This window comes from Talpa occidentalis, unplaced genomic scaffold (assembly GCF_014898055.3).
Source record: "Talpa occidentalis isolate TD23 unplaced genomic scaffold, MPIMG_talOcc4v2.1 talOcc4.8, whole genome shotgun sequence".
NCBI classification, from domain to species: domain Eukaryota; kingdom Metazoa; phylum Chordata; class Mammalia; order Eulipotyphla; family Talpidae; genus Talpa; species Talpa occidentalis.
Window position 1 is genome coordinate 12705551 of NW_023605194.1, and position 13768 is coordinate 12719318.

Consider the following 13768-nt stretch of genomic DNA (forward strand, 5'->3'; position numbering starts at 1 on the left):
TTGCTCTGCCAGGTATTGAAAGAGAGGAGTGGAGGCATGTTTTCTTTCTTTCTTTCTTTATTTGTTTGTTTTTGTTTATACATGCACTGGGTACAGTCAGAAGCACGGGAGGGTGAGAGAACTCACCAGAGCCAGAGCGGAGAACAGAGCAGGCAGAAGGACCGAAGGACACTGCTGAGGGGAGCAGCGGGCGGCAGGAGAGGTCTGCGCGCCATGTGGGACCCTCCTCCGGTGGCCAGGGAGCAGCCGGGGATCGAACCGGCGCCGCAGAGGCCGCGGGCAGCTTCGCAACCCAGCGCTCAACCGCTGCGCCACCGGGGAGGCCCCAGGAAATTGCTGTTTTTAATCATGGGTTTTCTCTATTTCTCTTTGCAATTTTGTAAGTCTTGGAGTCATTATTTAGAAGCTCTGTATTAGATACAGAAATGTTTAAAGTTGTTTTTTCCTCTTGATTGATTTCTTTAACAGCATGAAGTGACCGTCTTTATTTCTGGTAATATTCTTTGCATTGAAATCCTTTTTGTCTCATACTAATGTAATCAACTGTATTTCTTTTGATTAGCATTAGCATGGTAAATTGTTTTTCGACCTCTTGTTTTCTAACTTATGTGTCTATTTAAAGTGATGTTCTTATAGGTGGTATATAGTTGATTCTTGATTTATTTTTAGTCTAACAAGTTTTGACTTTTAATTGGGGCGATTGCTTATGTGTTTAGATTTAAATCTACCAAATTGCTGTGACCTTTCTCTTTGTCCCATCTATTCTTCATTCCTCTCTTTCCAACAATCTTCTTTTGGATTCATTGAGATTTTTAAAAAATGATTCTTCTTTATTAGTATATTAGCAGCAATTCTTTGTTTTGATTTAATCAGTAGTCACCTTAGGAGTTGTGTTGAAATGTTTTCAAGTTCTCTAATCTTTTTCTCAGTAATGTTTAATCTGCTGTTAGTCTCACACCAGTGGAGTTTGTATGTGTTGTAATGTTTTGACAGTGATTTTATAGTTTCTTGATGCTTGGTTTGGGTCTTTTTAAAGTTTTTCCACATCTTTACTTCATATGGTTAATCTTTCCCCTACTTTTGTGGACATATAGAATACAGCCAAAATTGCTTTTTTATATCCTTGGTTACCAATTCTATCGTTTTTGTGACTTTTTGAAATGAATTATTTTTCTCAATATGGGTCATTCCTTCCTGATTATTTTATGCATGCCTGATAATTTTTGATTGGATGCCAGACATTGTGAATTTCACCTTGTTGGGTGGTGGATGTTTTTGATTTCTTGTAAGTACTCTTGTGCTTTGATTTAGGACACTTTGTTCTTGAAAACTTTTTGATCCTTTTGGGGCGAGCTTTTAAATTTGTTCTGTAGGACCAAAGCAGCATTTCCTCTAGGGTAGATTTTATTCCTCTACTGAGCCAAGACCTTTTGAATCATAAATTATGTGGTTTTCCAGTTTGGGTGCCAGGATCAGGCCTTATTCCTGGTCCTGTATGATCACTGGGTACCTTCCACTCTGGCTTGTGAGAACAGGAATGATTCCCTGCCCCATGCAAGTTTTGGTGCTTGTTTTCTCTCTCTGTCTAGATTCTTTCCTGGCCTTGGGTAGCTTCCTCACGCTCATATACAAACCTGCTGAAGACTAGAGCAAGACTTTCTGCTGGTCTCCAGGGCTCCCTCTCTTTAGCTCTCCTCTTAGATTCTACTTCCTGCTTTGGCTATCTTGGTCTTCCAGTTCTAGCTCCTCAACTCAGAATATCTTCAGAGCTCTTCCTGAGTTCCCTCTCTCCTTACTGCTGCTTGGTGACACTCATTGTGAGGCAATCACCGTGCTCACCTGTATGTGTCTTCCCACCCTCCTGGACCACTGGCCTGTTGTCTTGTACTGCTGCTGCCTGCTTTATTTGTTTGTTATTTTTCTTTTTAAGTTGACTTAGCTGGAGAGCTAATTCAGTCTTTGTTGCTCCATATTGGCTAGGTGGATTACCATAAATTATTGTGGTTCTGTTGATAAAACAGATTGCAAAGGGTGTCACTTGTTTCCAAAACAGTTCTTATTAAGTAACCAGAAACACCTTGCATTGCAATCTACTTGTATAAGTCCAGTAAAAATCCCTTGTGCAATGGGTGTTGCTGAGGAGTTTCCTACAAGTGAAATTTATGTTAGACAAGGTAATTTTTTTATCTGTATTACATTTTAGTTCTGTCCCTACTTCATTTTTCATTACTTTCTCTTTAGTGATGTCTTCAAATCCTGAGACCTCACTTTGTTTTCTCTACTTTTTCTTTTTTTGCTAGATACCACTAATCTGTATCAAAAATTTATGGGCCTCCTGTGGTGGTGCAGTGGTTGAGCGCTGGGCTGCAAAGAAGCCCGCAGCCTCTGCAGCGCCATTTCGATCCCTGGCTGCCAGCAAAGGTCTCACATGGTATGCAGACCTCTCCTGCCATGCCCACTGCTTCCCTCAGCAGTGTATTTCATCAGTCTGCCTGTTCTGTTCCCCACTCAGGCTCTGGTGAATTCTCTCACACTCCCGTGCTTCGTACTGTACCCAGCGCTTGTATAAATAAATAAATAAATCCAAAAAAAAAAAAAAACCCACAAAAAAAAAAACACCTCTATCAGTCAGGATAGAATTAAAAAAAAAATTTATGAAGCTTTGGGATTAGAATTCACCTATTGTCAAAATAGGCCTTGAGTACTTTGCTGGGTGATTGCAGGTAAGGGGTATATATAGTAAAGACAGAATTTTTGATTTCAAAAGCTCAAAATTTATTCTTATATGAATAGCCATTTCTACTATATTGGATTGTTTCAAAAGAGGGACAGGCCTACAATTTGGGATGGATTTATAAACAGAAGTAGAAAGTTTGAGAGAAGACATTTTTGGTTTTCTTCTTGTCCCTCAGTTTCAGTGAGTTATCTATTGTCTTACGCTAACAAAGCATCATGGAGTCACTTAGGAGACTGAGGCAAAGCAGTGGCATTGATAAGTTTATAATCTTGTGGAAGGTTGATACAAGTTGATAAAAACCCAAGTGTGGTGCCCAAGTAAATTTATCAGATTTCACAGGAGGGCATGATTGTTGAGCGGTGGTGAGACTAGGAAGGTTTGGGGACCTAGTTTAGGAAGGAACTATAGAATTTAGAGAAGAATGTGAGCACTGCTAGGAGTATGAGTGCCTCTGGCTTCACCAGGGACAAATGGATAATTGAAAGTAAGGGGCTTCTGCTGGAGGATAGTGGGAAAAGTAGGGGTCTACCTGTGGAGGACACATGCTCCAGGCTGAGATATTTGGACCATGGGGTGCTCTGGATGGTTTCTGATGGTGAACATGGACAAAGATTTTTTGAAGAGAGGGCTGGGGTTGGTGTGTACAGAAGAAACGAAGCTGGTAGCAGAGGCATAAGGGTAGGGATTATGTTTCAAGCATCGTTGTATTCTCAGCTGTTCATACTTAATGCCTGTGGCTTAAGCTCCTTTAAAAGGTTATCTTTTTCCTTAATTCCTAATGCTCTTGATAACCACTGGCCTTGTCACTGGCTTGACCAACATTGTGAAAGAATCTGTCATTTTATCTCAAGGGTTACACCTGGGCAAGTTTGGACCAGGGCTCTTTCAAACCTAGTTTCTCTTTTAATACTTCATTTTCTTCCTTTAAGGGAAAGGAACTCACTCATTGTTAGGGAAATTACACAAGGCCATGCCGATCTCCCCCTCCCAACCCTAATAAATTCTGCAGAGTCTTACAAATATAAAAGACGGAGCACACATAAACCCAGACAGCCCACGCACACATTCCTGAGGAGACACGAACTGCCAGATGAGCACAGATCACACAGAGAACACTTAGGCGACCCCCCCCCCCCCACACACGCACACATGCACACTCTCGTGACTCTGCTCAGGCCGAATAACCAGTCTTAGCCACTTGAAGGCTACACTTAGTCACTCAGACACGTGGTAAGCACACTTTTCGCCTGTCGGCTCTGCAGGACCTGGCCCCGCCCACGCCCCGCCCCTCCACGCCCACTCCCCGCCCCTGGTCGGCCCCGCCCATGCCTCGCCCCCACCGGCCCCTCCCACGCCCAGAGCCAGCAGCTGGCGCCACTCGTCACTCCTGGGCGCCGGTGGCGTCACCGTTGCGCGACACTGCTGTCCGCTCCAGCGGAGACTTAAGTGCAGGCAGCTGCAGCAGCTGGAGCGCGGAGCTGCAGGCGCGCGCCGCCGGCTCGGAGTGTGCTGCGGCCCGCCGGAGGCTGCTCGTGCTGCGCAGGGAGCCCGGGACAGGTGGGTCGTCGCTCTCCCCGCCCCATCCAGCGTGACACCTGCAAGTTGTCCGGGTGGTCTGTCCCCCCTGCTCCCGCCTCCGAGCCTTGGGGATCCCCCTACGAGGCACTGCCCATGCGGGGCTGTGGGGTCGGGTGGTTCCTTCCCGGGGAGACCAGGCTTCGGCAGGGCGGGCCCTGGGGAGGAGGGAGATCCTGGGGACTCCGTACCCTGCGCTTGTAGAGGGAACGGGGACATTGACGTTGGCCTGTAGGCAGCCGGGATGCTCGGAAGCCCCTGCGTGGAGTTCAGTTCCATGGTCGGGTGGTTGGACTGAGCGCTCATGGTGTGCCAGACGCTGCGCCCTACATGCAGTGGCCAGTCCTCCAGCAACTCAAGTAAGGGTATGCCCTTACTCGACACAGTATGCCCATTTTCCAGAGGGGGAAACCAAGGCATGGAAGTTAACCACTTGCCCAAAGTCACGCAGGTGTAAGGAGTGGGGATTTGAACTCGAGATGTTTGGCTTCAGACTTGGCCCTCCCGCGCCTGTCCCTTCCTTAACCCATGGCTGCCTCGCTTCGGCCCGTAGTCCAGCGCCTCTGGGATTTTTTTTTTTTTTTTTCTTCTACTGACCTTGAGTAAACGCGGAGGGGAGGGAGAATTGAGCGTGGACTTCCTATTGGCACAAGACTTTTCTTTCGCTCCTCCTCCCTGCATTATTGGGGCTGGCGCCTCTTTTCTCAGGCGGCAAAGGGCTCCCCCTGTTGTAGCCACATTCTGCACCTGAGTGTAGCTGGGTTTTAGCATACAAAAGAGCTTTCATGCCAGGTGCATTGCTTTACTATTTTCTTCCCTCGCCCATTATGTTAGATCGTTACATTAAAATAAAGGCAGAGATAGTTATGTGAGAATAACAGTTATGGCAGTGAACTCATGTGGGGATTGTAAAACAAATGAGAATATGCCCTCTAAGGAATACTGCTAACCTGGACTTGACCTGCCAAGGTTTTAAAGGAATTTAAGGCCAGGTGAGAAATAGCCAAATACTAAAATAATTTGAGGATATGTTGTAAAGTTTTTCTATTTTAGGTTAACATCTTTATTTTCATAAGCTGTTCACTGTTAAGGAACATTTTCTCTGAGGGTAGGAAAATGCTTATTGAGAAGGGTGAAAACTTACAAATCAAAAAATTTAAAACAGTGTGCTTTTGTTTTAGTTTTGTAGATATGTAGAATGTAGAAGTGCAGATATTTCACTTAAAGGATCCCAAGAAAAGTAGAGCTTAATTCACTTTAAGTGGGAACTAGAAGAAACACTCATTGTCTTTACCCATTTTACACTGCATAATGTGACCAGAAATTCTTAGCATATAACTCTTAAAAATTATCTACTTATTTGTTTTCATGTAACATATTTAATTCAATCAATATGACTTTGTACTTCCAGGGACTGTTCTTATTAATACAAATGAAATCATTTTGTTGTCATGTACTTGAAAGAAACTATTGTTTACTCTTGAAAACTCTTAACTTTTATTCAGGAAGTCTGAAGATACAAATGTTGATTAGAAAAATCAAGACAGCTTAACCAAGTTCATATAAATACATCAAAGTTCATTTTTACACTTTGACTAAACATGATGGAAGTGCTTCCGTAGTTTATCTGATATCCTATTTTAGAACAAAATAATGTAGCGGTCAGAAATTTGGGTTCCTTGTTAACTTATGTGGTGTATATCTCTTATAGCACATGATTTGGGAGTTAAAACTTGTGACATGGATGAATCTACACTGACCCTTGGCACAATAGATGTTTCTTATCTGCCAAACTCATCAGAATACAGTGTTGGTCGATGTAAGCATGCGAGCGAGGAATGGGTAAGTTTAAGATATGGGTTAATAGCACTCAACCTAAAGATGTTCATTTCAATGTCATTGATTAAGGTGGAAATTCTGGAAGCAACATACTATCAAATAGAGATTAATAGCTACAGAAACTGCCTCTAGCTAATAGATTGTAAGTCTAATATTTAAACATTTTTATATTATATTAATTGGGAAGAAAAAAATGGGATAAGAAATTTAAGCACAGTGCTTATGTTAAAAAAAGAACACTCTGTATAGAAAAAAGAACTAGCAGTTGTTTTGGGCAGTGTAATTATAAAAAGATTTATTTTTCTTTTGTAATTTTTTATAATTATATTTAATAAGTTTGAATTTTTTAAAATGGAAATCAGATTTAAAAATTAAAAATAGAAAACAAATTTTAGTGTGAACACCAACCCAAGGGGCATATATTTTCTTGTGTTATTTTTTCTATATAGTGTGGCATGTTTTAAATTTTTCTGAATACTATTTGCTTTATAAAAAATGATGTTGGGCCAAAAAAGTTTGTGGGGGGCCTCCCCTGGTGGCGCAGGTGGTTGAGCGCCTGCGCTATGAAGCTGTCCGCAGCCTCTGAAGCGTTGGTTCAATCCCGGTCAACCAGCGAGGGTCCCACATGGCACAGCAGACCTCTCCTGTCTTGCCCGCTGCTCTCCTCAGCAGTGTATTTCGGTCAGTGTACCTGTTCTGTTCCCTGCTCTGTCTCTGGTGAATCTTCTCACCCTCCTGGCGCATCTGGCCTGTTCCCCGATTCTTGTATAAATAAACAAACAAATAAATAAATAAATCTTAAAAAAAAAAGTTTGTGGGGTTTTTTTGGGAGATAATTTTGGGGAATGTTATGTCAGTGGGATTTGAACAACTGCTGAACTTAAAATTAAAACAAAAATGTTAAGAACAGAAGACCAGAGATTGACCATAATTGGAGAGTATAGCTAAAATTTAATTCCCGCCTTTAAACTTTCTTTTTAGAAGAAGAAATATTATATAAATTTACCTTGTTTTTCATTTAAAGTAAAATATTTCATGTTACATTGCTTATTAGATATAAGATCTTTGTTGTTATTGTTGGAGGGTGTGATTCAAGGTGGACTAACTGTTAACATAGGGATCCAGAAGTTGGATCTTATTCATTCTGCTACTGTCAGAAGGTGATTTGACCTTTTACAATTTTGTTTTTAAACCTTTGAATGATCCTTTGAGTTTTCAACAGTTGTTGCCAGCTATTACTATTCTTAGGTGCTCAACATTTGCCTGTGTTCTAAGCTTTGTTCCAAGTGTTGATCATGGAGGGAGTATCTTGAATGAAAATACCTTTGAGAAACATACAACCTGAGGAAAAATATGTCATAGTTTCTCTTCTACTTGAAATATCTTAGTTTTAGATATCAAGTGGACAAATATAATTGTCTTGCTATTTAGACACTATTTTTTCCTTAATATTTTAGGGTGAGTGTGGTTTCAGACCAACTGTCTTCAGGTCTGCAACCCTAAAATGGAAAGAAGGCCTAATGAGCCGGAAGAGACCTTTTGTTGGAAGATGTTGTTATTCCTGTACTCCTCAGAGCTGGGTAAGATTGATATTGCTTATTGACCTTTATAAAAGTGAAATGTGTGACACAGATTTCCATCTTCATATGAATTTGTTTTTGTGTAATTTTAATGGCCTTAATTTATTTTTAGAATTTAGGCTCATGTTTATAAACTAAATATTCCAAGTAAAGATGTCAACTGAGATTTTCTTCTATTATTTATTTAGTAAGTATTGGCCCAATGATTGCTACCAGATGATACTTGGGATCCTTTTTAGTTTTAGTATGGTTTAGGCAGATAATAGATCTTACTTTCCATTTAGTCTTTCAAAGTTAGTGGGAATCTTCATGTAACATTTAGATAGTGAACTTTAGCACTTAATGTTAATATCCTTACAAAATGAGCCAGAGATAATGGGAGAGAGTAAGAAGTTAAAGCAGTGGTGTTACCCTACTCTCCTTTGCCAAGGTTGTTGGGTCTCTGTGATAGTGAAGGATGGCCGATAAAATGTTAGGGTGAAGATTTAATAAAAATGTTCCAGTGAAGATTTAAGAAAAAGTATATGTGAGTATGTTGTATGTATTGGTGAAAAAACAAAACACAAGTCATGCAGAATCTTCCACATTACAGTGTAGTTTTGAGGAGAGTTGTTTGGAGGAAAGGCGTGCTCTCATGGCAGCTTGCCAGAGGAATGAGGTGGAACAGGCATGTAGCATCTGATGTGCTTGCGCTCTAAGGCAGTAGTGTTACTTCTTAAGAGTTATGCCTGGATATTTAGCTTTGGTTGGACTGGACCAATTATCAGGACATAGAAACTCTGCAGTTTAATTGCCTGTCATTGATAAAGGCTTTTTGTAACCTGTGTGAATAGCTAACTGTGCTGTTCTATTCAGGGTTGGCTTGGCAGGAAGTAGATTTCTGAATCTGGTATTAAGGGATTTACTAACAGGGGAGAGACTTGTGTGGGACCCAAGCAGTGTATGTTAAATATTCGGGTCTTCTCAAGAATGTTTTGATACAAATATTATTCCTTTTAATCACAAGTGCCTTGTTGTAAGAATTTGGAAGGATTGAAGGATCATGGAAATTTCTAGACTAGGAGTATGGCCAATTCAGATTAACATGTCAGTAGAAATAAAGATCTAAATAGACTGTCATGTGGCTTTTCTTTTTAGACCTGGCAGCTCATCTAATTCTAATTTTGAATGCTTCAAAGATCAAAACAATACCTTAAATCTAATGTGTTTATAAGTCAGGAGAGGGTTCTTGAGAAATTATTTGGTGGTGATGATGATATGGAGTGGAGATAGGTGAATAGTATAATAAAAGAAATTGATTTTTGCCTAAGAATGGCGATAGACTAAACTTGATCTTTGATAGACTGAACTTGATCTTCAAATCTTCAAAATCTTTTAGATTTTTAAAAATAATTTTTATTTGACAATTTTTATAGTAATAAATATTTATTACCCTGTTTCTGAAATCCTATAATACTTTTCTCTAAAGAGATTCACTTAAGAATTTTGTATCTGTTGTTGGGTATACATAATGTTTCTTAGCATTTATTTGTGGTAAGTTTACCTATTGTCCACATTGGTAAAAGTATAGACTCTTTTCAGATTTCTTGATTATCTTTCAAGATAAATGTCAAGAGGTGACTTCCAACCATACATTTTTTTCATTAAGTAGGTAATTCTCTTAGGGGAATAAATGTCTGAACTCTGGTACAAGATCAAGGATTGAATCCTAAACTTCTGCCGGCTTAGTTTTCCTATCTATAAAATGGGTATAATGTGGTTTTTTTTTTTTTTTTTTTTTTTTTTTTTTGGCGTTAGGATTTTTGGGATAATAAACTTAACAGCAGCTACATGGTACTTAGCACAGTATTTTTGTTTGGGAAACTATGCAATATCCAGCGCTCCTGTCAGTGATCTAACCTATTAGTAGCTTCAACCCTTTTGAGTTGGAGGAAATTTGGTAGTAAAGGGAGAGGGGATATCTTCTCTGTTAGGTGTTAAGGAATTAATTTTGAGTTTGTGACTTTCTTTAAAGGCTAAAAAGTAATTTTTAATAAAACAGAATTTTTCATCACCACTTGGGTTTTTGAAGCAATGCCTAACTTTATGCTTGAATTAGAAAAGTCATTGAGGACTAGTAATCCAGTTGTATATTTATGTCAATGTTTATTTTGTTTTATGCAGGATAAGTTTTTCAACCCCAGTATCCCATCTTTGGGTTTGCGGAATGTTATTTATATCAATGAAACTCACACAAGGTAAAAATAAATTTTTTATACTTAAGATAAATCTTGAAAATAAAAAACTCCATAATAATTAATTAACATACTTCCAGAATCTTTGTTTTTGAGAGTTAATAGTATAATGAACTTCTGACATAAGAGGCTTTATCTAAAAATTTAAAGCAGTATAATCACTTGAGAGTCCTATTACTATATCCCTGTTGTAATTATATAATACATATTTTCATACTCACCACTTACGGCTTTTTCTAACTTAACTATTGGTTTTGCATGTGAACTGTGCCAAAATGAAAAAGCTTTGGTTGAGGGGAGATATAGATTTGAATGTCTTATGATATATTATGATTATTTTACACTTATAAAGAAGAATAGCCAATTGAAATCTATAGTTTTAGAAGATATTTTCCTCTTTTGGACAAATCTTTCTTGATTTATTATTTGCTCAAGACTTAGAATTCTTACTTCCAAAGTCTAGGCATATGAGTGTGGGCTATCACACACCAGAGTGAGAGAAAAGAGGCTTTGTTTTATGTGAATCTAGGCTAGGGGATAAGGGAAGGGGGAAGGACAGTTGTGTGTGAGTCTTGAGGTAAGAGAGAAATGGCAGCCCAAAATGCTACCAGCTTTGTAATTGTGAGAGTAAATGTCTAGAGATGGTGAGCAGTAGGCTCAAGTCATGAGAAATACTTGGATTAGTTAAGATTTTTTTTAAATCAAATTATAAAGTTAGTGGACATAGTTATTCCTCATTCCACTGCTACCCTTCTCTTTCTTATGCCCTCCTAAATTTAAATGAGAAAGGAAACATTCTGATTCACTGAATTCCTCTCCATCTTTGTTGACATGATCTTAAAAGAAGGAATCTGATAATTTTTTCTTCTTTATGTAGTAGACATTTTACATATAAACCCAAAGGGTTGCTTGCTTTCAACTGAATGTGGTTAAGGGGAAAAAGCATATGCTATGTTTGACTAGGCAGTGTGAAAGTTTTTAATGGAATAAGCTGCCTGTGTAATTGACTTGGCTATTTAGCTCTTCTGTATGTTATATAAAGCAAAGCCTTAGAATTTTTACACACACACACAAACACACACACCTTTCAGTCAATTTGCAAAGAGATTTCATAGAGATCTTGGACTTTGTACATTACATGGTAATCCTGAAAATGTTCACTAAAGAGTTTAAACACTTAGCAAATTGAGCCAAGTTTTCAGAGAATTGAGACAGAGGAAAGGAGGGAGAAAAAGAGGATGTCAGGAAGGAGAGAGAAAGGAACAAGTGATTCATAAATAGTTCCCCCTCACATTACTTTTCCTCAACAAAGGACTTTTTGCATCTTTTCAGAATTAATTTTTATTTGAAATCTTCTGTTGTCTATATGAACGTCATCATGGAGGAAGTGATACTGAGGCATTATATAACCATTGCAAATGATTTTTATTTCAAATCATTGCATAATGAAGGTTTGTAGCATTCTTATTCTGAGATCCCTGTCCTCCATCCCCCATCCAAACAGCACAGTCATTGACACTGATTGAAATATATACTATTCCTTTGGTATGTTAAATGTTTAAAAAGGATAAGTCGTAACTGATGGCTTCATGAGTCCAGCTTACACATATTCAGATCATTGTCCCCTTATCCTTGACTTCTGAATTGATTATTCTTGTCTATTGAATTTGTAAGTCAGAAGTATTAGTACTAATTAGGTTTAGTTTTCTAGTATATATACTGGAAGTATTAGTATAATTTTAAAAAATTACCCTTCATGGTAGGAAAAGATTTCCAAATTATCTTTCAATAGCCTGTAGCTATAGTGATATACTATATAGTAATCAACATACTTGCTTTTATATGATAGTAATAAGGATGTTTTTATTTCTTTGTTTTTATATTTGTGTTAATTTCTGGCAGGTTAATACACAGTTCTCAAGTTTAAATTTTAACTGAGAGTACATGAAAGATATTAGGAATAAAATTGTCTCATCCTGAACTATTTAAGAAGAATTTTCTGTAGTAGAAACTCAAACCAGGATTAGATGAAATGAGACTGCTTTATACCTCCGTAGAATTGAAGTAGCTTACTTTCGGTGTTCCCAGAGTAGTTCTCCACTAAATTATTTTCACATTGCAGGCACCGAGGATGGCTTGCAAGGTGTCTTTCTTATGTGCTTTTTGTTCAAGAGAGAGATGCCCATAAAGGCATGTTTGCCACTAATGTGACTGAAAATGTCCTGAACAGCAGTAGGTAAGGGTGGGGGTGCTGTTGTGAAGGGGAGGGGCAGCAATGGGATGTGGGAGTGGGAAAGTATTGTCCTATTTAACCTTCATTTTCTCTGGAACTCTGTCTCAAGAGGTGTTTGTGTTTCTAAAAATTTAATGATAAATTCTAAAGGAAGCCAAGGAAAGGCAGGAGAACAGATGGTTTTGGTGAACAGCACCACGTGGGAATAGCAGTCATGTTTTATAGATTAACTGCTGGTTCAATTTCTAATACATGAAAGGTAAATTGGAGTTCAGAAATGCACATATGTCCAGAGTTCTGTTAAATTTTCTGTAATCTGAATGGGGACATTAAATTTTCTATTTTATAGCCAAGAGAGAAGTAAATTTGATATTTCTGTAAAAAAAATTATTGGATATACAGGCACAATTTCTTATACTGGAAAGTCATTGTTAGACATTTCAGGAGAATAAGATAATCTCCTTAAGAGCTCCCAGCGGAGCATGCTTACAAATGGAAGAGACTGTGTTGAACACAGATGGAGTGGGAAAGAAGTCATTCTGATGTTTTTGCTTTAAAATGGGAGTTGGGGTGAAGGTTGGTCTCTGTTATTTGGAGCTTCCTGGCATTGTTATATTTTCTACATTCCTATGTAAAAACTGTCAGGTATGTTTCATTTCATCCAGATATGGTGATTAGTAACTGGTAACTAGGATGTTAAGTGATTTAGGACATTTGACCTCATGTTCTTCCATAAATCGTGTGGAAGGTTTATTATAAAACTGGATTAACTTTTGCTTTGATAGCACTGTTTATGCTGTGTGTGTGTGTGTGTGTGTGTGTGTGTGTGTTGAATTACTGGTTTGATTTTGAAAACTCTTCTAAATATTATATCCTCTGAATCCTCCTACAGAATTTTACCTACAATTCTATGAATAGTATCACAATATAGATGTAATAAATTAGGTCTTCAGGGAAAAAAAAAATCCTCCCTCATTGTTTTGGCAGTGGTTTTTGGATACCTCTGAATTATATACCTAATGGTATATAACAGGTGCAACTTTGTATCTCTCTTAGCATAGCTGAAACATTCAAATACACATAGTTTTCACTGGGTGCATCTGAATTCAGTTCTGTAATCAACCTCTGATTCTTCAATGGTTCATTAGTTTAGGAATATAACATCCTTAGTAGTTAATAGAGAACCAAAGAAAACTCTTCTAACTTCAGTTTATTTTCTCATGTTAAAAGAAGATACATTTTATTTTGTGATTTTTTTTTTAGTATGGGTTAGAAATACTGAAAATAGAATGTAGCCTAGAACCAGTTACATTGTCTGTCTTTCCACTTTCAAATCAGTGTGCAAGAGGCAATTGTAGAAGTAGCTGCTGAATTAAACCCTGATAGTTCTACTCAGCAGCAGACAAAAGCCATCAACAAAGTGAAGAAGAAAGCCAAAAAGATCCTTCAAGAAATGGTTGCCACTGTCTCACCGGGAATGCTCAGGTATTAAAAGATAAGGTAAAAAGCTTCCAGTAAGAGCCAGCTTGTTTTGAGCATACAGGATTCAGCCATTGGACTTTGTGCTCCT

The 13768-nt window shown here is 38.4% G+C and overlaps 1 protein-coding gene across 2 annotated transcripts in view; it reads left to right on the forward strand.

The window, feature by feature from the left end:
• GPAM (glycerol-3-phosphate acyltransferase, mitochondrial) overlaps positions 1–13768 on the forward strand; it is a 50415-nt gene that overhangs the window by 20637 nt on the left and 16010 nt on the right. Inside the window, exons 1-6 of one of the 2 annotated variants that reach the window (XM_037497661.1) lie at positions 4225–4294; positions 6024–6154; positions 7609–7731; positions 9895–9968; positions 12088–12201; positions 13537–13683. In XM_037497661.1, the coding sequence (XP_037353558.1) occupies positions 6053–6154; positions 7609–7731; positions 9895–9968; positions 12088–12201; positions 13537–13683 (560 nt within the window). In that variant the 5' untranslated portion in view covers positions 4225–4294; positions 6024–6052. Of the gene's footprint in view, positions 1–4224; positions 4295–6023; positions 6155–7608; positions 7732–9894; positions 9969–12087; positions 12202–13536; positions 13684–13768 lie in introns of those variants that run through there. The other variant, XM_037497660.1, reaches the window with a different exon arrangement.